Source organism: Panthera onca, chromosome A1, assembly GCF_046562875.1.
Source record: "Panthera onca isolate mPanOnc1 chromosome A1, mPanOnc1 haplotype 2, whole genome shotgun sequence".
NCBI classification, from domain to species: domain Eukaryota; kingdom Metazoa; phylum Chordata; class Mammalia; order Carnivora; family Felidae; genus Panthera; species Panthera onca.
The window spans coordinates 93,717,930-93,744,205 of record NC_138339.1 but is presented as its reverse complement, the minus strand read 5'-3'; the positions used below and the strand labels follow the sequence as shown (position 1 = coordinate 93,744,205).

Sequence of the window (26,276 nt, the reverse complement as noted above, 5' to 3'; positions counted from 1 at the left end):
CAAAGCTGTTTAAAGAAAGGAAGAGAGAACTCTTGTTCACTAGACATTGTCTTAATCTCTTCATACTGATTCCTTCTCATGTCCCTCCAGCCTTAACTATTCCTTCTCCACCTGTCACAAACACTGGGTGTTAATGGCTCCCTCCTCTGAACTGTCTGAGAATTGCAGTTTTCATCTTGGCAGTGACCGCTTTCTACCTAGTGTTTTAGTATCAATATACTCTCGATATACTTGTCATAGTTTCACTAGCAAATGGTACGCTTCTTACTGGGAGAAACTGTGTGCTTTCCTTTTCTCTATTCCCCATGGTACTCAGCAGTGTGATTTGAACATTACAGATATTTAGTCAATGAGAGAGTGAATGAAGCATGTGTACGGTCTTTGATTTAAGAATTAGAGGAAGTATTAAGATTTCAGAGGTATTTGTAGTGCACCCTTGTGAATATGGAAGTCTGTCTACCTGGTCTTTTTCCTATGCTTGTATCTATTAGTCATCTCTAAAATACATTTGGATTTTATTTATTTTTCAGAATTCCTATAGGCAATGAATGAGCAGATAATTTAACTGCTAGATGCTTACAAAGGAGAGAAGCTTGACTGTTTAAATTTCCCTCAGGAAGAAAATAGTAATTCCTATAGCACTCTTTTGATACATAAGTAATATGTGTACTAGCAAAGATTTTTTTTTTAAATATAATATTCTTCTAGTAGTTTTAGGTAGACCCCAAGCACCATTGTGTCAAATGGATTACTGACAGTCTTTACCATGCACTTTTGCAGATGGAAGACCTTTAGCTCTGAAGGACATATGGGAAGGAATCCACGAGTGCTATAAGACAAGGCTGCTGCAGGAGCCATGGGACACTATTACCCAACAGGTTAGAGAATATTTTTATTTTATTATATGTCATTCTTTCACTCTGCTCGTATTTTCTTCTTGTATTCTCTCCCCTACTCTTTTTGCCCATTTCATTTCCCTATATCCTTACAAATTTCAGTTCAGAAACAGTTTCCTTTAAAACACCTTCTCAGATCCAGAGTTGGTTTAGCCTTCCTGTTATAAACTCTCAAAGCACCCTGTAATTTTCCGTTATAGTGCTTATCACAATTTTAAATTATATATTTGGATAGTTTTTAAAAAACATATTAACGTCTTTCTTTGTCATTATACTGTGTGCTCCCATGTGGGCAGACCCTGTTTTCTTTCTCTTTATGGTACACCTAGCACTGATTCGGTACTTATCATATAGTGAGCGGTCAATAAAAATGTATGAAGGAAATGAGAATAGAAACTAAGTTGGTATATTCACTAAGAAGTACATGATTTAGCCTGTGTCATCTACAGTGCTTCAGAGTTTTACTCATAGGTACGTTTGCCAAAAAATTAACTTTTGAATAATAATAGGTTTGCAATAAGTGATCTGAAAAAAGTAGAGAAAATGCATCTGCAAAAGTAGATATAAAAAGTAGATTTGTAAAAGTAGAGAAAAATAGATCTGTCAATCATATAAGTCATTATTACTGCCTTGCTAAAATCAGCAGTTAATTATTTTAGAAATTTAAAAATACTCATCACCTTGCAACCAATCATGGTCTCCTTAAAAATAATTTTTACTTATATCAAAAATCTTATTTTTTCCCAGCCTCTGTTAAGCTTAATCAAAGCCTCCTTTAAAAATGACCGTATCAGCCATTAAAATTTTTATGCTCTCTTATGTGTTTGATCATAATAATGACAGTTTACCTCCCAATCAGCATAAGAATCCTTAGTATCTTATAAGTAGTTCTTTGACAGTGACTCCAAAGGACCATTTTGTAGATTTTAATTAGGGACAAAACTAGGTTTAAGTACACAGTCCCTGAAATTAATCCTTTCCTTTCCCTTCCCATCATTGCACTCACACATAGATCTAGTCCTGTGGCCTCACCTGGAACAATTAGTAAGCCCTTGCACCTCAGGTCTGCTCCTTCACTCCCTGCTCGTACCGTTAGTCACATCCTCCTAACCATGGTGCACTTATCTTGCCTATGTGTAAACCTGTAGTAGCTTCCAAAAGCCTATGCCATGTGGTCTAAACGCCTGACTGGGGCTCTATGGCTGCCATCCCCTGGCTCCAACCTGCCCTTTTGAGCTGATCTTATACTCCTACTCCACTCTATATAGTCTCAGCTCCTTCTGAACAAGGCTTTCCATTTTCCAGAAGCTATTCTGTGCACTTTGTTCTTAGAATTCTTTCCAGACTTAAAGACTTCCCTATTGCCTTTGTTCTATCTTTATATTTCCTTTTTGTTCTCTCATGTTTCTTTCTTGAAACCACTTCAGCTCACAAAAGTGACCCCCTCTGAAATTCCAGTAGTGTAGAGCAGGCATGGGTGGTTGCTATGAAGAAGGATAAAGAGTTATATAAGCAAATCCAATCATAAAGATTTTTGGCAAGAGTGTTTTATTTTATGCAAAGCATTTTATTTATTTAATTTTTTTTCTTTTACCATTTATTTATTGTTGAGAGATAGAGACAGACAGAGCATGAGCAAGGGAGGGGCAGAGAAAGAGGGGGACACAGAATCCAAAGCAGGCTCCAGGCTCTGAGCTGTCAACACAGAGCCTGATGCCAGGCTCGAACCCACGAACTGTGAGATCATGTCCTGAGCTGAAGTCAGAATGCTTAATCGACTGAACCACCCAGGCGCCCTGATTTTTTTTTTATTTTTTAAAAGTTATTTTGAGGGAGAGAGAGTGTGTGGACAAGTGGGGGAGGGGCAGAGAGAGAGAGGGAGAGAGAGAGAGAGAGAGAGAGAATCCCCTAAGCAGGCTCCACACTGCCAGCCTGGAGCCAGACATGGGGCTTGATCTCACGAACCATGAGATCATGACCTGAGCCAAAACCAAGAGTCAGACACTTAACTGACTGAGCCACAAAATGCCCCTATGCAAAGCGTTTTAGATTAGCCTTTAAGTATTGAGTGCTACGAGTTTCAACTTCCATTGTTCTGCTAGTGACCACAGACTGTCTCCAAATGTATACTGTAGTGTCAGAATCCACAGGACCCAGAAAATGTTTGGTTACAAGAGTCCAGGAAGATGGCAAAAAGTAGAGGCAAAAGATAGGTAACAAAGATCCCAAAACACACATGTATTTCACTTTAGTGCCTTTTTTGTCTGTTCCTCTTAATTTCCATTTTGCATTTTGTTCCTGAGCCCAATTCTTATCCTTTTCCTTTTTCTGCCACTAGCAGCCCTGTTACTAATCTCAGTGCAAGACCATAGCACAATTCCTGGTGACCTGTGTCATTTTGGGTTTTAATTCTATGTGTCTCTGTTCTGACTTGTGACCTATGAACAAGACTTTGGACTCAACTGTATTTTCTTAGTTTCCTAATACCATGTTACCAACAGATTTCTTTCTATTGATAGAATCCTAAGTTGCTAAACCAGCCAAATGAACCAATCTGTACATGGATTGTTTTTAAAGAAATTGACTAATATCTTTTCATTTGTGGATACTTAAGTGGCAGATAGACAGCTTAGTAACAGACCATCTTTTTCCTACCTGTCATAGTATAGTAGTAATGATGAAATCACAATAAGCGCTGATTGTTAGCACCCAAGCGTGGGGCTCACTTAATGGGAGAGATGGTTGGTATCACCAAAGTACGGCACAACTGTAATATTTAGTTGTTCCTTTGGAACTTGTCTTATGGGGATTGATCTGTGGACAGGTATCCCACTTTTGACAACAAACTTTGTTTAAGCTTTAGAATTGCTTGTCACGGTGCATGTCCAATGTTTAAAGACCTTGCCAGGGAAACTCTTGTTGTTGCCTTTGCATTCCTGACATGTGAAAGTCATCATGAATATCTCCTTTGGAGGTCTTGACTTTTAATCCTAGATTCATTAATGAGTTGGTATTTGCATGCTCTTTTTTGCTTGAGATCTTTGAGAGAGTGGGTCTTCATTTTTGTAAAGCCCATCTGGAGAAAAAGTAGGGTGTCTTCAGTGGGGTAATGGGGATGGTGTGATGCAGCACTAGGGGAGAATGAGCTGATAGAATATTGGCGACACTGAACAGTAGATAGCGTTTTGCAGAATTATACTAAAGAGCCATTAGCTTGCAGACTGAACGTGATAATAATATCCTGTCCTCCAGAGTGGCTTAAAGACAAAAGCAGCCCTCACATAATATAAAATACATTTCACTTCATTTTAAGGCTTGATTGTGCTCATATAGTTTGTTGCTCTTCATCTTTAGTAATCACATTTCTGTTCTCTCAGCATTTGTCTTGATGATAAGGACCTGTTCATGTCAGACATGAATGCTCTCTTTTGACGACAAGCCACTAATGAATCTCATACATTTGATTATGGTGATTACTTACCTGCTTTTGTCCAATATTACGAATTACCTATTATCTCAATCCTGTAGCCTAATAAAGAACTTCTGAAAGTAAGTTAACAGATGCCTAGGTTGGATCTGCCCAAATTAGTACAATGAATGTTACAATAATGATCACTCATAGGTGTGGGCTATTTTAGGTAAAGAACTCCTGTGATCTTGGCACAGACTAAAAGTCATAATATAAGAAAGTATACCTTCAATTTTACTTGAAGATGTGTGTGTTTATGTATGTGTGTGTGTGTATGTGGTCAGATAAGTAATTGGTTTGTACTATTTTCTTGTTTGTCAACTTTATATTATGGAAAATTATAAACATATACAAAAGTAGAGGTAATAGTATAATACATTTAAAAACTAATGGTCAATCTTATTTATTTTAGTGTCTTACCCAATCTGGAATTTTTTAAAGCAAATCCTAGATATGATATCTCATCCAAAAAAATTTAAGTATGTATCTGTAAAATATAAGGGCTTTTCACCAGTGTTTATAGAAGCTATATCCATAGTAGCCCAAATGGAAACAACTCTGATGTCCTTCAGAGCATGGAGATTAAACAACGTGGTACATCCTTACTAGGGAATACTACTAGGTAATACAAAGGAACCAACTACTGATATGCTGACCAACCTGGATGAGTGTCCAGAGAATTATTCTGAGTACAAAAAGCCAACCTCAAAAGGTTGCATAGTATATGATTCCATTTAATCTAACATTTTTTAAGTGACAAAATTATAGATTAGAGAATGAATCTGTGGTTGTTGGGTGTTAGAGAAGAAGGTGTTCCTGGGAAGGAAGAGGGTATGGCTATAAAAGGCAACACGAGGGAGCCTTGTATCAATGGAAATATCCTGTCACTGAGTGCATCAATGTTAGTGTCTTGGTTGTGATATTGTACTATAGTTTTGCAAGATGTTACCACTGGGGAACTGGGTGAAGGGTATGAATGATCTTTTTTTTTTTTTAATGTTTATTTATTTATTTATTTATTTTTTTTTCAACGTTTTTTATTTATTTTTGGGACAGAGAGAGACAGAGCATGAACGGGGGAGGGGCAGAGAGAGAGGGAGACACAGAATCTGAAACAGGCTCCAGGCTCCGAGCCATCAGCCCAGAGCCTGACGCGGGGCTTGAACTCACAGACCGCGAGATCATGACCTGGCTGAAGTCGGACGCTTAACCGACCGCGCCACCCAGGCGCCCCAATGTTTATTTATTTTTGAGAGAGAGAGGGAGAACAAGTTAGGGAGGTGCAGAGAGAGAAGAAGACAGAATCTGAAGCAGGCTCCAGACTCTGAACTGTCAGTGCAGAGCCTAACGTGGGGCTTGAACCCATGAACTGTGAGATCATGACCTCAGCTGAAGTCAGACACTTAACCAACTGAGCCGCCAGGTGCCCCATGAATGATCTTTTTGTATCATTTCTTATGACTGCATGTGATTCTACAGTTATCTCAAAATAAAAAGTTTAAAAAAAGATAAGAACTCTTAAAAATAATATAACCACATTTCTATTATCACAAATAAATTAATAATTTCTTAATAGTAAGTAAGCAATTGATGCTTAAATTTTCATATTTGTTTTTTTATAGTTTCTTTGAATCAGGATTCAAATAAGGCTTATACATTAAAATGGTTAACAACCCTTAAGACTTTTGAAACTAAGATTCTCATTCCCCTCTCTCTCTTTTTTTCCTCACAAATTTTTGTTGGAGAAACAAGGTTTTTGGTCCTATAGTATTTGTAGTCTGTTGTTTTGTTGTTATTGTTTTGTTTTGTTTTGTTTTGTTTCTGATTGTATCTCTGTGATGTTGTTTGGTGTGTTCCTTCCTGCGTTTTCCTTAAACTTGTATTTAGACCTGGAGGCTTGATCAGATTCAGGTTTGTTTTTGGGGGCATGAATACTTAATAGATGATTCTGGATACTTCTATCAAGAGGCACATAATGTTTGGTTATCTTTCTTTTTTGCGTTGTTAGAAGCCGTTCATGATTATTGCCTAGATCCATTAACTCATTAGGGGTTGCAAAATAGTGATGTTCTAATTCTATCATCCATTATTTATGAGCTGGACTGCTTTATAACAGCAGTTTCCTTCACCAGCTTAGTTACTTGAGGTATGTTTCATATAGAAAATGCAGGGTAAATGTTCTAGCATTTAAGATAATGAGCTGGTTCTCTAGCATCCTAAGGTGACCAAGAAACTTTTCTTATGTATCTTTGTGGACTTGTGGATGTAAATGTTTTATGCATTTCAATTCATTATAGTAATCATCTTTATGGTTGCTTGATTTGCCTCATGTTTGGCCACTGAAAGTCTCTTTAAGTTGGCCCCTGAGTTATTTTGATATAACCCAAGTAGCTTTTTGGTTTGAAAAGTTGTTGCTGGTTGCCCATTCATGTCGTGCAGTTCATGCCCAGACTTACCCCTCCATCTGCAAAGGAGGCTTGCTTTCTTTTAGAGCCTTTATCAAGGTGCTGGAGCCAGACAGGGTGAACACCACCGCTTACTAGCTGTACGAATTTGGGCAAATTACAGAAACTCTCTGTGTCTTATTTTTCCATTAAAGATAATGACAGCATCTACCAAGAGTTGTTGGGAAGACTAAGAAAGAGGGTTGCATACAAAACTCATCCTGTGCCATATCTCCTTGCACATATTTTCTAACATCTGAACTGTGTACTTTAAGTTTGGAAACCAAAACTTTTGAGGTATTTTGTTTTTTGATCCCACATGTCTGGGGAAGGCTGAGTACAAATAAATGAATGGGATTGGGTAGATAAAGTTGGAAAGAAACTCGTTATGTTTCCTTGTGTGATCCCTTATAAGTATATGAGAACTGGATTAAATATTGGCAGGAAATAGAGTTAAGAGGAACCTGTGCAATGCACATTTTACATATCCCAAATACCATTAATTTCATTTTGAAGACTTCATCGTGTCTAAAACATGCAAAAATATGGTAATTAATTTCAGTGAGTTTTCATCGTATTTCCATGATAATCTCTCAGGGTAAAAAAAAAAAAAAAAAAGAAAACACAACAAAAAACAAAACTCCTTAGACACCTTTTGGTGAAGAGATTGCTTTTGACTCTCGGTGATGCAGGAAGTCACTGGTTAAGGAGTCTTAAATAATGAAGCTTGATGTGTTGCCTCGTGATTTATAATGATGGCTGATAAACTGATGATTTAATTGTGCTTCCTCTAGTAATAATCTTAAGTGCTCAAGTGAAGTTCCAGTGATTGGCTTTCTTCTGAACTCAGTCTCCCTGGAGTCTTTAGGCATCTCTTTTACACAACATCCGATAACTGACTTTTAACTGTTCCTATTTTAAATAATACAAATCAATTAAAACACACAGCTGTTTAACAAAACTTCTCGATGTTGGTACAGGTCTCTGTGGGTATTTCCTGATGGCTCATAATGACATCAATTTAGTGCACCTGGTAGGATCTGTGTGCACTGGAAGTGGCTTAATTCTTAAATGACAAGAAAATTAAGAAGTCTTTTATGGATTGTTGCTGCTGCTTCAAAATCGCTGCCAGCACCATTGCAGACTCTTTCATGGTGCAGTTTTATGTAAATGGCACTGCAGATACCATGTGATTGTTTTCTCTGTAATTTGCTGCTAATTTGTTGATTCTGGGTTTCTAGGTATTCATTCTGGACATTCATAAGTAACTTTAGCGGGTAGGTTTTATAGTGCCGTAGTAAATGCATCTAGCTTGCAGACTTTTTGTAGAAACTTTCCAGTGTTTTCACAGTACTCAATGATTCTACCACACTGTACTATCTTACGAGAGTAGAATATGCTTTCATCACTGTATCTCATTTTCTTTGGTATCTTAAGATAATGATGACAGTGCTATTTTTCTCTGTCTCTATTAGTAATTATTTCTAGATTGTCAGTCTGCACATGCATTGTGACTTTTAATATTTATTGAATGCTGATGCTGTACTTCACTTTCCATATTCATTTTTTTAATCAATTCAGAAATATCCATTGTCACTTACACTCCACTGTGCTTTTCTTCTTGTGGGGTAAAAACACATTTTCATAAGTTTTGCTTGTTCCTTAGATTAAGAAGTATATGAAACCTTGTTCTCTTTATCTTTTACTAAATAATTAATTTCTCTCACAATTTTCTTTGATTTTACACCCTGAAATGTTTTTAGAAAGCCTTAACTTTATCCTAGATGCTATTTAGGCACTGGTATAATATTATTTTCTCATCCAACTTTTACTTTTTAAAGTTTTCTGGCCATTAACCACTAATTAAGTGTTCAGAATAGTCTAAGTAGAATTGGGGGGAGGTGTGATTTATTATGTAAGACCCTTGTCTTACTAAATTAATTTCTAAGATGTTTTGTTTTATTCCATTTAAATGAGAGTTCACATAAATAAGCAAGGAAAGCTTTTTTTTTTTATATAAATAACCAGCTTATATTGGTATATTTGGGTTTTATTTCTTTAAATTGAAATTTATTTTGCTAGGCAATGAAAACAAGAGACTGGTTAACGTACTTTGTCATATGTATATCTGATTAAGCAGAATATTGCTTGGCTTTTTACCATCACAGTTGCACTTTTGACTCAGCACATGCCTTGACTTTATATAAGACTTTGTTTAAGGAATTTGCCAGCATTTCACTGATCCTTGAAATTTCTCTTTCTAAAAAAGGAGCCGCTCATAAATGTAAAAACAAAATGCCATTTAAAATATTTATAATTAATTTTAATACTAATCTTAGCAGATTTCATTTTGATAATTACCATCAATTTTTAATTTTTAATAAACATCTTAGTTCTAAAACTTTATGTTTGAGGAACATTTGTATTCTCATTTCCAGTTTTTGAGAAAGAGGTTAATGGTGGGTAGGCAGGAAGAAGCAGCTAGAGGTAGGTAGAGAAGCCTGGGGGAGCAGAAAGGCAGGCACAAGACCTGGAGGGGGGATGGAAGGTAGACTGTGCAGACACACATATTCACAGGTAGGTTTTGAGTCCCCTGTAAGGGTATAAGCTTCCTAAGAAACATGCTATTTGTTTCATCTTTAAAAAAAAATTTTTTTTTTACATTTATTTATTTTTGAGAGACAGAGCACAAGTGGGGAGGGGCAGAGAGAGGAGACAGAATCCAAAGCAGGCTCCAGGCTCTGAGCTGTCAGCAGAGAGCCCGACACTTGAACTCACAAACCGTTAGATCATGACTTGAGCCGAAGTTGGACACTCAACCAACTGAGCCACTCAGGCGCCCCATGTTTTATCTTATTTTTGACACCATGGTGCCTGCACACACATATTCTACCATGTAATAATTGCACATTTTTTATTCCACTTCCTACCCTTGACAGATTCTTTTTTCACCTGTTGTTTTCCTGATTCTTTTCCATGTGAGCTGTTATATTCTCCATATTTTATTTGCAGTGTATATTTTATAGTTTAAAATTTGGCCAATAAATAGGGATAATACCAAAGTATATAAAGCAGGTGTACAAATCATTACAATTATTATATTGTATGCCAATATTATCTTTTCAGTATATTAATTCATTTCTACTTCCTTCTATCCAATCTGAATTTCAGAAGTATTTCAAGTGGTATATACACATATAGTCTAATATAATAATGCATATACTATAGCCATCAAAGCAAGTGAATAAGAACTCAGTGATGGAGGGGGAAAGACGCTTGGAACAGAAACATCTAAGCCAAGGGTTATTTCTGAGTTTTCTAGAACAACAAGTAACAAAAAGGGAAAGCCAATTAAATCCATTGCTTTTATTCTGTTATGGAAGGATGCAGACAAGTTTATCAGGAGAAACAAAATTCTCTTGTGTTAAATTTTAGTAAGATAATTTTACAAATATGAAAAACTAGTCTCCTTTATAGATACCACATAAACCAACTTCAGGAGATGGGGAGAGAATGAAGTCCAGTTGAGGTATTCTGAGAGTTACAGTAATATATATTGCACATTTGGATATATATGGCAAGGCCCTTATTAGCAGCTTACTGTTCAGAGTCAGCCTGCAGATGTTTTTTTGAGTGCTTTGAAATTTCTTTGAATTTGAATGCCTTTGGACTGGATATGTGCTCTGTAGTTAACCATGGTCACTTCCCCTCCCTATTGCTTCATACCTTGTCTATGCTTATTTACTTTGCCTACCTGTTTTCTAAAGGCATTTGTGTTTGCCTATTCCTACATTGATACAAGATGCAAAGAAAGATCTTAGAGATTCTGTATGATTCTGAATTTGTGAATCATGGTAGGTATTTTGGATTGTCCTCAGATAAAAGTGCTATCACCTGGGCTTGCATTTTTAATAATTGCTGTTTTTGTCTGATTAACAAAAGTGATACATACTGATAATGTTTAACAAAATACAAAATAGCAAGAAGAAATGAAAAATTACTTATAATCTCAAACATTCAGTGGTACCATTGTTAACCTTTCAGTTCATAGCTTTCTAATATATATATATATGGGGGCACCTGGGTGCTCAGTTGGTTAAGTGACTGACTTCACCTCAGGTCATGATCTCGCAGTTCTTGACTTCGAGCCCTGCGTCAGGCTCTGTGCTGACAGCTCAGAGCCTGGAGCCTACTTCGGATTCTGTGTCTCCATCTCTCTCTGCCCCTCTGCAGCTTGCGCTCTGTTTCTCTCTCTCTCAAAAATAAATAATCATTAAAAAAATTTTAAATATATACATATGTAATACATATATTCACATATATGTATATATTATATGTAAATATACACAAATACAAATGAGATTATACTATGCACCTGGTGTTTGAAATTTACATCACAGACATCTTTTTATGTCAATACTTAAATACATCTAAGTTTTCCCTTTTTTTAAGTTGATTTTGTTTATTTTGAGGTAGAGCATGCATGTGTGAGCAGGGGAGGGGAAGATAGAGAGAACCCCAAGCAGGCTCTGCCCTGTCAGCACAGAGCCCGAAATGGGGCTCAATCTCACAAACTGTGAGATCATGACCGGAGCCAATATCAAGAGTCAGACTCATGGGGCGCCTGGGTGGCTCAGTCGGTTGAGCGGCTGACTTCAGCTCAGGTCATGATCTCGCGGTCAGTGAGTTCGAGCCCCGCGTCGGGCTCTGTGCTGACAGCTCAGAGCCTGGAGCCTGTTTCAGATTCTGTGTCTCCCTCTCTCTGACCCTCCCCCATTCATGCTCTGTCTCTCTCTGTCTCAAAAATAAATAAACGTTAAAAAAAAAAATTAAAAAAAAAAGAGTCAGACTCATAACCAACTGAGCAACCCAGGTACCCCTAAATTTTCCTTTTAATAACTATGTAGAATTCCATTCTAAGGCCATGCCATAATCATTTTAACCTATTTTATATTGTGAACTGAGTTATTTTCCAATTGTCTTATAAACAATTCCTAAGTGAACATCCTTGTATTTATAATCTATGTGGTTGTCAGATTATTTCTTTGGAATAAATCCTTAGAAGTCAAATTGGTGAGTCAGTAAGTATTCACATTTAAAGATTTTGTTAAATATTCCCATGTGTACTCATTCTTACTACCCGTAGTATATTAGAGAACTAATTGTCCTAAGTACTCACTGACACTGGCCACAATTGTTCTTCTTAAAGTGGTACAATCTGATGTCAACCAGGCTTCTGACAGGAGTCTTGTACTTGAATCCTGAGTTACTGATGAATAGCTGAAATGTGAATTTTTCTTGCAATTCACTGGCACATACATTTTAGACACTAGGTAAGTTGACATAAGGTCATAACTAAAGGGTCTGACTTCCATTCTTGCCAACACTGATCACTGTTTCTGCTGTCCAGAGGCAGCTCACAGGAGTACCTGCCAGCAAGGCTGAGGCTTCTATTTTTATGTAAGCCTTATTAGATTTGCACAAATGATTGAACAGAATTCATGGAAACTTGTAAGTCTTGCTCCTTTAAGTATGGAAGGTAGGATCTTAGAGAGCAAGATTTTTGCCAGCAAGAATTATCAGTTACCCACTGTACCCATTTAACAAGATTGTATGTAATTGAGTAAAACTATATCTGAAGGGGCCTGCCAAGTGATGTAACTATCAATACACTGCCCTGCAAACAATTAAAAGTTAGCATTTTGAATACTTTGAAAGTAGTATCCATTTAGGTTCCAAAGAACATCTTCCAAACTGAAAATTTTGATTTTGGCACAGTTGTGCTTAAACTGTTCCTCCTGGCAATAATTAGCTGCTAGATTAATGTATTCTTTAAATAGAACAAGGTCATCACCACATAGACGGGTGCTTGTCTCTCTGTTTCCTGCCACAGGAAATCAAGTATTCAATTCTTCTAAAAGCCATATGAAAGTGGAAATAAATTTATGTGTGGGGCATGAATGGAACTCTATTATACAACCTTTTAAGATTAGAATTTATCTTGCCTAAATATTATTCTAGTAATAATAGCTAACATTTAGGGAGAGTTTCTCAAGTTCCAGGCATTCTTCTGAATACACATATTATTTTACTTAATCTTCTGAACTCTCCTAACAGGCTGAATCTATTCTCCAAATTTTAGAGAAGGAAAAACTGAGGCACAAAGTCATAAGATAACCTGCTAAAGGTCAAACATCTACTGAATGACAGAATCAGAATTTGAGCTAATGACCTAGAGAGGTCATGTGTTAATCACTATTTTGTTTCTCCCACAATGCTAATCTTGTTCTCAAGATGTTATCATATTGAAGATATGTTAAAGTAGATCTGAACCCTTTCTGGGTCATGGGCCTCTGTGAGAATCTGATGAAAACTCTGGAGGCTTTTCCTAGGCATATAGTATTTTGCAACCCTAATCAGCAAACCCCTCAACAAGACATCCAAATCCTTGGAACTTGTAGTGGCCATTGTGGATTAGAATTCAACATTCACCCTATCCTGCTTCTCTTCTCCCCTTCCTGTGCTGCAGACATTGGAAAGCTGAAACATGATTCTCCATCTCCATTTTGGAGAGGTGTCTGAATTTGATTTAGGTTCATCATATTAGATGCATTTGTGCAGGATTTGGAAGGTAGAGGTGTTGGAGGCTGCACTTTGTTGGAAACACTGCAGGTTGCAGAGGTTTTCTGTATGGCTCCAGCGTTGGTCACTAACTTTGGGTGTGTCAAGAGGGAGAGGATGGGCAATCATTTTGCTGGTGTGAATTGCAACAGGTGTGGTGTGGCCCTGGCAATGGCCACAGTAGAGGCAAGTTTCTGATCATGGGAGTGGAGGTGTGATTCTAGAATGATGGATTCCTGATCTGAAAAGAAGCAGTAGGTCCCGTGGTGTCCAATTCTCCAGTATGGATTTGGAAATTATTCTTGGAAAGTCATTTAGAATTTGTTTTTTCAACCCTCCCAATGAGGGTTTCAGCTAGTTAGATGTTTGTTGCAACTGAACCTTGATTGCTACAGTAATGTATAGCTGGACCCGAGGATAGTTTTTTTCAACAGGTTGGAAGTTTGGCTCTGAAGTCAGAAATACTTGGGTTCTTATTTAAGTTCTACTTATTAACATTGTGACCAAGAACAAATTATTAGACTTTTCCCCTTCCTCATTTTCAGAATGGGAGATTATTTGTATATGGGGACCATTATAAGGACTACCTTGTTGGATTGTTGTGAGAATTATGTGAATTCATGCATGTGATCTGTTTAGCATAATGTTTGGCATATAGTTGATACTAAGGGTGTGAGTTCTTATTACCATTAATCCATTAATACTGTGAAAAAGAAAAGTAGTGGACATAATTTCTGATTTGTGTAAAATATAGCACTGCAATAGTCAGTAGGATAATTGTTGTCAAGTTTCCCACAGCAGTATATTCACAGGCACAAACTGATAGTTTATTGAGGAAGGAGCTGCATAGAGTACTTAGGAGTTGTATTTACTTAGTCAACTAAATAAAGAGTTTTGTAGTTCTCATTCAAAACAGCATTCAAAGAGTTCTCCTTCCTCAGGAGAGAACTTCAGCTATTTCAGTGTGCTGTATTTTATGTGATGGGATTGATACATCATGGGAGCAGTGTCCCAAGGCTGTGAGAGCAGAAGTAGCCCATCTGGGCCTGTGAGAACTCATCTCCACAGCGCTTCTCCCTGAGTCATGACGTGAGCAGCTTCATTCTAAAATCTGTAGTTGTTATTGGACCTGTGGCTAAGCCTACAGCTTCCTATTGAGACATAGATATATCTTAGCATACCCTGCAATACATCTAAAATTGAATACTATAGATATTGTCGTCAATTTTTTAAACCACTTGCTGGTAAAAGGAGGTGAATTGAATACATGTCTAAGTAGCTTCCTCTAATCAATATGACCCTTTCTGTCAGGCTTTCTCCCTACCCACTTGCTCATCCCCAGCCTTATTCAATTAGTCGTTAATAACCAAGAATGTAGTGGCCTGTCCCTCAAATCCTCAAACGGCAGTAAGGCAGGTTTTTCAAATTTAGATTTGTTAATACGCAGCCTGTGGGGAAGTCCATGAAAGGGCAGTCAGAACAGTATACACCTTAGATCACAGAAGTGTGCTTATATAACCCATTTAAAAGGTTCCTAAAGCCTTCCTCCCCCCAACTTGATTTGCAGGTTGTCCCACAATCAAATTAATTTCAAACAGCTGATAAAGGAGAAAATCTATTTAAGAGTCCTGTAAAATGATCACTTTTGATCCTTCAAAGTCCATCTCCTACATAGAAAAGATCAACAAAATGCACTTCTTTTCCACATTTTATTAAAATTCTTCACAGGCATGTTTGACATCTGTGTTGCCACCAGGAAAGGCTAAATGATCATTAGTGCTGGTTTCTTGAATATGTGGGTGATGTTTCCTCATGGACTTCGATTTAGAAGAATTAAGCTATAACTTGACGCAAATTTGACCATTGATCAAAGCAGCTGTCCCTACAGGTGTGAACCTTATAGAACAATCTCAAAACAAATCTTTCTCCTACTGATGAAGCTTTAATCAAATCATGATCATTTTGTGTACTCTGATCTCCAGAAATTATTGTGTCAGCTAATTTGTGTTTCATACTGGCTTCTGGAAATTCCCTTGTGTGAGTGGGGTTATCTCAGGGCTATTCTCTGTGTATATTACAGTATTTGTGAGAATGCATGGGGGAAGAGAGGCCATATGTGGAAGAGGCCAAGTAAACAAGATAGATCTTTGGAACCTGCCACCTGACTTCAGTCAAAGTATGCCACCTTCTGGGTTTTTTTGGGTCATTGTAAGGTTTTATTTCCAAAAAGTGTTCTGGTGCTTTAAAATTTTCAAAAACGTCTGAGCTAGAGGATATTTTGCATAGATATAATTCAAACAATTGTCAAGTTAAAGCTAGGCAACTAACCTTGCCCTGTTCCTTGACAAGGGGAATTTTAGTTTTGAGACATGCCAGGTCTATCTTTTGAGAGAGTCAAGTCAGGAATATGTAAGCCTATATTGTTTCTAGCAGGTTGCTCAGAAAATAAAAGCCTTTTCGTCTTAACTGAAATCAGTGTGGCCAGGCCTACCTTTGCATCTGCTAAAGTTATTTTGTGGAGTGATTGAATAAAAATCATTCTTAGATTCCATAGCCTTGGATGTTACAGAGTTCATTCTATCAAACAAATGACTTCTAGCATCTAATGATATGACTCAGAAGGAAGATGATCAGGGTGTTTGAATTAATTGTCCATCCTGCCACTTCACAATGCACAGACTTTTGGCCCCTTGGGTATGTGTGGAGCTCCCTTAGAATAATGGGGAAAAAATGTATCCAGTTAACTTTGGAAATGGAGGATCTTCAGTTTCTATAGCTGCCAGTAGTGTCTCCTTTATTCTTTCAGCTAACTCAGCTCACGTGTACTTTAGATACGATGGCCAATCTGCAGACCAACATAGCTCAGGAAAATCACCCAGGATGCCCTTTCTTCTTGTCTTGTGCAAAGTCTGCTTTTACTTTTGTCTCATTCCTGCCTGTTTTCAAGTATTTTGTTGTGTAACTGTAATGATGACACCCTCTGGTCCCACGACTTTGGTATTTGAGAGTGATCTTCCTGGTGTACAAACCTTAGCTCTCTCTTGCCATCATTGGCTTTGGTCTTGGCTCCCTATGCTACTTAAGAAAATTTCTCTCTTCTTCTGGCCCACAAACAACAAATGTGTCAGGATCTTCCCAACCATCCCAAACTCTTTTCAACCAGGATTGGATGAAGACTAAAGAAATCTGAAGTGTAGCATAACCAACCAGTCATTCTGAGATGGGAGGTTTGTCTAAAATCACTGATAACTTTCCAGGTGATGGTTTGATAGTTTGGAAATTTTAAGGGCCCTTTATTTTATTTATTTATGGATTTATTTTTATCTTTTTAAAAAGAAAAAGAGAACGAGGGGGTAGAGGGGCAGAGGGGGGGAGGGGAGAGGGAGACAGAGAGGGAGGGAGGGAGGGAGGGAGAGAGAGAGAGAGAGAGAGAGAGAGAGAGAGAGAGAGAGAGAGAATGTTAAGCAGGCTCCACACCCAGATGTGGGGTTGGATCCCACGACCCTGGGATCATGACTTGAGCTGAAATCAACAGTTGGACACTCAACCAGCTGAGCCACCCAGGCACCCCAAAGTCCCCTTATTTTATGTCTATCTGTCTGTCTCTATAAATAAAATTATTTTTGCACCCATACCAAGTTCACATTCAGGGGCTCAGGTGATTGACCTCAGCTGAGTCTGAGTGCCCTGTGAACTCTTGCAAAGGGGTGGTGTTTAGCAGGAAATAAGGTCTGTTTCCTGATCTATGAGTGTTTTGTCCAGGTCCTGATAACTGTGTGATGTTACATGCCCTGCCCATGGAAAAGAGAAGACTTCACTTTTTAGAATGAAAACATGAGGGAAATTGGGAGACAGGGAAAGAATGGGCCTAGGAAAGGTTGATTAAGGGGATTCAGCTGATAATACAGTGTATTTCCCTTGGGGTTTTCATTTAATTCACCTGCCCAATTCTAGATTTTATTCAGAGACATTCTAAGTATAATTAGACCACTTATAGGTGATCAAAATAAACCAGGTTTGCATTTAATAACCAAAATAGAAGGCTAGGATTAGGATGCACATTTTCTACATGTTTTCCATAGTTTTGACCTCAACTTTAAATTCGCTTTCAAAAGCAGAGATTCCACAACCTGATTCTGTGGTCTGAGAGGTTATTGGTCTCACTTTGCAATATTCTAAGGATGGGCAGCTATTGTATTTTAATTGAAAAAAAAAAATCCCAGAAGAGAACAGTACTAGAATAGGTTCCTGGGATTTGGGGACTTGCTTGAAACTTTATTTAATTGCTGTTTTGCATGACTTTTCATATTGAATGTTCCAAACACTGAGCATCCTAATTTTGTTAGTGGAAGTGTTTACTTAATATGGCAATTTACCTTAGTTTCTGGTAAGGAGCATGATGTGCCCCAAACATTATCAGGTACATATGCCCATTCAGCTCTCACATGGATATATTACATAGCTAATTTCCCCTAGTTTTTCTTGCATATGTTTCTATTAAAAGCAGGCAGGTTCGTTTGATCATTTATCTCAGCCACAGGGATTTTTCAATTCTAAATGCTAATATTGATTTATTTTTTAGAAGTCAATTTCAGAGGGCTGCCTGGGTGGCTCAGTCAGCTATGCGTCTGACTCTTGATTTCAGCTCAGATCATGATTTCACGGTTTGGGTGTTTAAGCCTACATTGGGCTCTCTACTAATGGTACAGAGACTGCTTGCCATTCTCTCTCAATCTCTCTCTCTCTCTCTCTCTCTCTCAAAATAAATATAATATAAATAAACTTTTAAAAAAGTCAACTTCAGAAAAAAAAATTTTAAGAAAGAACTTGGTAAAATTTTTGAAATTTTGGGTGGGAGAGATAGATAGTTTCTATTATCATTAAAAGAAAACAAAGTGAAAATTTTCCACGTCAAACAAAAACAGTATCACCAATATTAGTTAAATAAATATTTTTCTGGAAAAATATTTACTGATTCTTCTCAAAATATGAAAACTGCATTTATTTGATGGTGAAATTTTTGTGCTTGTGAAGGATTATCTCCAACTTTCTTTTTAATGAATAAACTTCCTAAGTCTTAATAACTGAGTCTTAATTACTCAAGAATTTGAGACATTAAGATAAACTCAAAAGAGCATAGGCTTTATAGCAAGAAAGAGTTGGACTGAAGACTGGAACTGCCCCTTACAAGCTGTATGTCTTCAGGCAAAAGTCACCCAAAAATTATTTTGCCTGGCATTAATATCCCTACACCAACTTTCTTTTGGGCAGTATTTGTCTGATAAATCTTTTGCTACCTTTTTAAAAAAAAATTTTTTTTTACATTTTTATTTATTTTTGAGAGACAGTGAGACAGAGCACAAGTGGGGGAGGGGCAGAGAGAGAATGAGACACAGAATCGGAAGCAGGCTCCAGGCTCTGAGCTGTCAGCACAGAGCCAGACGCGGGGCTCGAACTCACAGACCGTGAGATCGTGACCGGAGCCGAAATCGGACGCTTACCGATTGAGTCACCCAGGCGCCCCTCTTTTTCTACCTTTTTAATTATTCATCTTTCTCTGGTTTATTTTTTTCTAATGGAAAATTATTTTAAAATTTTATGTATAGTAAAATGGACTTTTTTTGGTGTACAGTTTTGTGAGTTTTGACAAATGCGTGGAGTTGTGTATCTCTTGCTGCAATCAGAATACTCGACAGTTCCTTCTCCTGCCCCAGACTTCCAGGCACCTCTCTGTGTAGTCAACCCTTTTACCCTCCCAACCCTTGTTCTCTGTGCCTATGTTTTGCCTTTCCCAGAATGTCATTTATAGATTTATACAATATACAGTAGTCCCTCTTTGTCCATAGTCTTGCTTTCTGAGGTTTCAGTTATCTCTGGTCAACTTTGTCTGGAAGCAGATGATCTTCCTTCTGACAGGTCCTCAGAAGGTCATAGTAACCTGACAGTACATCACAGTGCCCATGTCTTTCACCTCAGTTCATCTCATCACATAAGCATTGTATCATCAGAAGTGTGATATTTCTATTGTTAATTTTCTGAGGAACCTCCCTAATGTTTTCATAATGGCTGTACTAATTTGCATTCCTACCACCAGTGTGCGAGGATTCCTTTTTCTCCACATCTTTGCCAACACTTATTTCTTGTCTTTTTGATTTTAGCCATTCTGACAGGTGTGAGGTGATATCTCATTGTAGTTTCAATTTGCATTTCCCTGATGATTAGTGTGTTGAGCATCTTTTCATGTGTCTGTTGACCATCTGTATGTCTTCTTTGGAAAAAAAATCTATTCAGATCCTCTTCTAACTTTTAATCATATTATTATTTTCTTAAATTTTTTAAATTTTTTATTTTGTTGGTATTGAGTTGTACAAGTTATTTGTATATTTTAGATATTAACCCCTTATAGGATACATCATTTGCAAACATCTTTGATTCAATAGGTCACCTTTTTGTTTTGCTAATAGTTTACTTTGCTGTGCAAAAGCTTTTTATTTTGATGTAGTCCCAATAGTTAGTTTTTGCTTTTGTTTCCCTTGCCTGAGGAGACCTATCTAGAAAGAAGTTGCTATGGCTGTGTTCCCTTCTAGAATTTTTAGTTTCAGGTCTAACATTTAGGTCTTTAATCCATTTTGAATTTGTTTTTGTGTATGGTAGTTAGAAAGTGGTCCACTTTCATTCTTTTACATGTAGCTGTCCAGTTTTCCCAGCACCATATGATATCACTCATATGTGGAATCTAAAAAAAAAAAAAAATTGAATAAACAAACAAAAAGCAGACAGATATGTAAATAGAAAGAACAAATTGCTGGTTTCCAGAAGGAAGAAGGAGAGAGCTGATGGGCAAAATGAGTGAAGATAAGAGGGAGATACAGGTTTCCACTTACAGAACGAAAAGATCACGAGAATAAAAGGCACAGCATAGGATATATAGTCAATGACACTGTAATAGGCTTGTATGTTGATAGATGGTAGCATAGCATACTTGTGGTTAGCATGGCATACAGCATAAACCTGGCAAATGACTATGTTGTGCACCTGAAACTAATGTAATGTTGTGTGTCAACTATACTAAAAAAAAAAAAAAAAAAAAAGGTAAGTACAGTACAAAATTCTGCTTTGAGAGAGATCACAATCATACTTTTTAATATTATTATAATTATTCCATTTTATTACTAATTATTGTTGCTAATCTCTTACCGTGCCTAATTTATAAATTAAACTTTATAATTGATATATATGTACAGGAAAAAATATGACATATACAGTTTGACACTATCTGTAGTTTCAGGCATCCCCTGGGGGTCTTGGAGTGTATCCCCCACAGATAAGGGAGGGAGAATACTGTACAGGGTTTTGAGTCTGGTTTCTTTCACTTAGCACAACTTTGACATTCGTTCATGTTGATGTATATATTGATTGTTTTAACTTTTTATTGCTGAATAGTATTCCATTGTATGAAAGTACAACATTTTATTTATTAATTTACCAGCTGAAGGATCGTGGGTTGTTTTACTTTTTATCATTTAAGAATAACACTACTGTATGTCAACTATACTCCAATAATAAATTTTCTAAAAAGAATAACCCTGCTGTAAACATTCATTAACATGGTATGTTTGTTGACATAAGTTTTCATTTCTTTTGAATAAAACTTAGGAGTAGGATTACTAGTGTATATGGTGAGTGTTTACAAAAAGAAACAAAACACTAGGCTGTTTTCTGAAGTATCAGATCGATTTTGCATTTCACTAGCAATCTGAATGTTCCACTTGTTCCACATCTTCACTTGCATTTGGCATTGTCGGTTTTAAAATTGATTTTAGCTATATCAGTTAGTGTAGAATAATATCGCAGTGTGGTTTTATTTTGCATGTACTTAATGACTAATGGTATTGAGTATCTTTTTGTTTTGTTTTTAATTAAAAAAAAATTTAAAGCTTATTTTGAGGGAGAAAGAGAACATGAGTGGGGAAAGAGCAGAGAGAAAAGGAGAGAGAGAATCCCAAGCAGGCTCCATGCTGTCAGTGCAGAGCCTGGAGCTTGATGTGGGGCTCGATAACCATAAGATCATGACCTGAGCCAAAATTCAGAGTCAGATGCTTAACCAGCTGAGCCACCCAGGTGCCCCTTGAATATCTTTTTGATGTGCTTGTTTGCCATTCCTGTATTTTCTTTGGTGAAATATCTTTTCAAACCTTTGCCCGTTTTTTAAGTGGATGCTTTGTATTCTCATTATTGGTTTTTGAAAGTTCTTTATATATTCTAGATACAAGTCCTTTACCAGATATGTGATGTACAGACACTTTTCCTCAGTATGGGACTTCTCTTTTTATTCTTTTAATAGTGTTTCGCAAAGAGCAAAAGTTTTTAAATAATAAGAAATCCAGTTTATCAAAAAATATTTTTGTACTGTACTTTTAGTATTGTATCAAAGAACTCTGCCTAGCCCAAGATCACAAAGATTCTTCCCAGATATTTTAAAGCTTTAATTTTTACACATTTATCTGTGATACATTTTCAGTTAATTTTTGTGTAAGGTATGAGTATGGGTTCAGGTTTATTTTATTTTATTTTATTTTTTGCATGTGGATGTCCAGTTCATCCAGCAAAATTTGTTAAGAGGTTATTCTTTTTTGATGGAGTTACCTTGTACCTTTGTAAAAAATCAATTGGCCATATATGAGTGGATCTATTTTTGGGCTTTCTTTTCTTTTCCATTGATCTATTTTTCTGTCCTTTCACCAATACCACACTGTCGTGCTTATTGTAGCTTTATATTAAGTCTTAAAATCAGAGTGTAAGTCTCTCAACATTGTTCTTTTTCAAAACTGTGTCAGCCATTTCTCTGCCTTTCCATATAAATTTTAGAACCAGCTTGTCAATACCCACAAAAGTTGGAATTTTAATTGGCATTCTTTTGGATCTATATAGTTCAGTTTGGGGAGAAGTAGCATCTTAATGAATCTTCCAATATGTGAAAAGGTGTAACTCTCTACTTTTGTATGTTTTGTTTGCTTTCTTTCATCAGTGTTTTTTATACTTTTAAGCATACAGATCTTCTATATAGTTATTAAATTTTTACCTAAATGTTTCAGGTTTTGGTGCTATTATAATTAGTATTTTTAAAAATTTCATGGCTATTATAGAGAAATAGAAATACAGTTGATTTTTATACATTGGCCATATATCCTGAGACCTTGCTAAATTCACTTATTAGTTCTAAGAACTTTGTTGTAATTTTGAGGCTTTTCTGTGTTGACAATTGTGTCATCTGTGAAAAAAGACGGTTTTATTTTTTCCTTTCTAACCTGTATGCTTTTTTCTTCTTTCTCTTGCCATATTACACTGGCTAAGACTTCCAGAATAACGTTGAATAGGCATGATGAGAGTTGTGGTGGCTAATTTTGTATGTGAAATTGACTAGGTCATGGTACCAGGGTATTTGTCAAACATTATTCTAGATATTTCTGTGATGATACTTTTTAGATGAGTTTCACATACAGATCAGTAGACTTTGAGTAAAGCAGGTTACTGGCCATAATGTGCATGTGCCACAGTCAATCAGTTGAAGGAATTAATAGGATAAGACTGACTTTCCCAAGCAAGATGAAGTTCTGCCAACAGACTGCTTGTGAATTCTAAATGCAACTCTTCCATGGGTCTCTAAGCTGATAGTGTGCTCTGCATATTTGGACTTGCCAAACCTGCTACAATCATGTAAGCCAATTCCTTAAAATAAATTTTTCTCTATCTATCTATCTATCTATCTATCGATCTATCTATCGATCTATCTGTCTTTCTATCTCAATGCGCACACACACACACACACACACACACACACACACATCCTGTTGGTTTTGTTTCTCTGGAGAAACTTAATTAGTACAGCAGACAACACCCTTGCCTTTTCCCTGATCTTAGAAGAAAATCATTCAATATTTTTCTATTAAATGTAACTAATTGTATTTTCTATTCAATAAAAGGTTAGCTGTGCATGCCCTTTACTAGATGCTTCTTAAGGAAATTCCCTCCTTTGTTAGCTTGATGAGAATTTTTTAAAAATCATGAATGGATGTTTAATTTTGTCAAATGCTTTCTATGCATCTATGGAAATGGTCATAGGATTGTTCTTCTTTACTCCATTAATATGGTGAATTACATTGATTAATTTTCATTTTTATTTATTTATTTTTTTCAATATATGAAATTTATTGTCAAATTGGTTTCCATACAACACCCAGTGCTCATCCCAAAAGGTGCCCTCCTCAATACCCATCACCCACCCTCCCCTCCCTCCCACCCCCCATCAACCCTCAGTTTGTTCTCAGTTTTTAAGAGTCTCTTATGCTTTGGCTCTCTCCCACTCTAACCTCTTTTTTTTTTTTTCCTTCTCCTCCCCCATGGGTTTCTGTTAAGTTTCTCAGGATCCACATAAGAGTGAAAACATATGGTATCTGTCTTTCTCTGTATGGCTTATTTCACTTAGCATCACACTCTCCAGTTCCATCCACGTTGCTACAAAGGGCCGTATTTCGTTCTTTCTCATTGCCACGTAGTACTCCATTGTGTATATAAACCACAATTTCTTTATCCATTCATCAGTTGATGGACATTTAGGCTCTTTCCATAATTTGGCTATTGTTGAGAGTGCTGCTATAAACATTGGGGTACAAGTGCCCCTATGCATCAGTACTCCTGTATCCCTTGGGTAAATTCCTAGCAGTGCTATTGCTGGGTCATAGGGTAGGTCTATTTTTAATTTTCTGAGGAACCTCCACACTGTTTTCCAGAGTGGCTGCACCAGTTTGCATTTCCACCAACAGTGCAAGAGGGTTCCCGTTTCTCCACATCCTCTCCAGCATCTATAGTCTCCTGATTTGTTCATTTTGGCCACTCTGACTGGCGTGAGGTGATATCTGAGTGTGGTTTTGATTTGTATTTCCCTGATGAGGAGCGACGTTGAGCATCTTTTCATGTGCCTGTTGGCCATCCAGATGTCTTCTTTAGAGAAGTGTCTGTTCATGTTTTCTGCCCATTTCTTCACTGGGTTATTTGTTTTTCGGGTGTGGAGTTTGGTGAGCTCTTTATAGATTTTGGATACTAGCCCTTTGTCTGATATGTCATTTGCAAATATCTTTTCCCATTCCGTTGGTTGCCTTTTAGTTTTGTTGGTTGTTTCCTTTGCTGTGCAGAAGCTTTTTACCTTCATAAGGTCCCAGTAATTCATTTTTGCTTTTAATTCCCTTGCCTTTGGGGATGTGTCGAGTAAGAGATTACTACGGCTGAGGTCAGAGAGGTCTTTTCCTGCTTTCTCCTCTAGGGTTTTGATGGTTTCCTGTCTCACATTCAGGTCCTTTATCCATTTTGAGTTTATTTTTGTGAATGGTGTGAGAAAGTGGTCTAGTTTCAACCTTCCGCATGTTGCTGTCCAGTTCTCCTAGCACCATTTGCTAAAGAGACTGTCTTTTTCCCATTGGATGTTCTTTCCTGCTTTGTCAAAGATGAGTTGGCCATACGTTTGTGGGTCTAGTTCTGGGGTTTCTATTCTAGTCCATTGGTCTATGTGTCTGTTTTTGTGCCAATACCATGCTGTCTTGATGATGACAGCTTTGTAGTAGAGGCTAAAGTCTGGGATTGTGATGCCTCCTGCTTTGGTCTTCTTCAAAATTACTTTGGCTATTCGGGGCCTTCTGTGGTTCCATATGAATTTTAGAATTGCTTGTTCTAGCTTCGAGAAGAATGCTGGTGCAATTTTGATTGGGATTGCATTGAATGTGTAGATAGCTTTGGGTAGTATTGACATTTTGACAATATTTATTCTTCCAATCCATGAGCAGGGAATGTCTTTCCATTTCTTTATATCCTCTTCAATTACCTTCATAAGCTTTCTATAGTTTTCAGCATACAGATCTTTTACATCTTTGGTTAGATTTATTCCTAGGTATTTTATTCTTCTTGATGCAATTGTGAATGGGATCAGTTTCTTTATTTGTCTTTCTGTTGCTTCATTGTTAGTGTATAAGAATGCAACTGATTTCTGTACATTGATTTTGTATCCTGCAACTTTGCTGAATTCATGTATCAGTTCTAGCAGACTTTTGGTGGAGTCTGTCGGATTTTCCATGTATAATATCATGTCATCTGCAAAAAGCGAAAGCTTGACTTCATCTTTGCCAATTTGGATGCCTTTGATTTCCTTTTGTTGTCTGATTGCTGATGCTAGAACTTCCAACACTATGTTAAACAACAGCGGTGAGAGTGGGCATCCCTGTCGTATTCCTGATCTCAGGGAAAAAGCTCTCAGTTTTTCCCCATTGAGGATGATGTTAGCTGTGGGCTTTTCATAAATGGCTTTTATGATCTTTAAGTATGTTCCTTCTATCCCGACTTTCTCAAGGGGTTTTATTAAGAAAGGGTGCTGGATTTTGTCAAAGGCCTTTTCTGCATCGATTGACAGGATCATATGGTCCTTATCTTTTCTTTTATTAATGTGATGTATCACGTTGATTGATTTGCAAATGTTGAACCAGCCCTGCATCCCAGGAATGAATCCCACTTGATCATGGTGAATAATTCTTTTTATATGCTGTTGAATTCGATTTGCTAGTATCTTATTGAGAATTTTTGCATCCATATTCATCAGGGATATTGGCCTGTAGTTCTCTTTTTTTACTGGGTCTCTGTCTGGTTTAGGAATTAAAGTAATACTGGCTTCATAGAATGAGTCTGGAAATTTTCCTTGCCTTTCTATTTCTTGGAATAGCTTGAGAAGGATAGGTATTATCTCTGCTTTAAGCGTCTGGTAGAGCTCCCCTGGGAAGCCATCTGGTCCTGGACTCTTATTTG

General features: G+C 37.0%; 1 protein-coding gene across 13 annotated transcripts in view; it reads left to right on the top strand.

Moving 5' to 3' along the window:
• ATG10 (autophagy related 10) overlaps nucleotides 1-26,276 on the top strand; it is a 270,304-nt gene that overhangs the window by 179,286 nt on the left and 64,742 nt on the right. For all 13 annotated transcript variants that reach the window (XR_013556212.2, XM_060637763.2, XM_060637759.3 and 10 more), the window contains one exon: nucleotides 781-878. Coding sequence is in view for 12 of the 13 variants with exons in the window: in XM_060637763.2 (XP_060493746.2) it covers nucleotides 781-878 (98 nt within the window). In the remaining variant the exon portion in view is untranslated. The remainder of the gene's footprint in view (nucleotides 1-780; nucleotides 879-26,276) is intronic.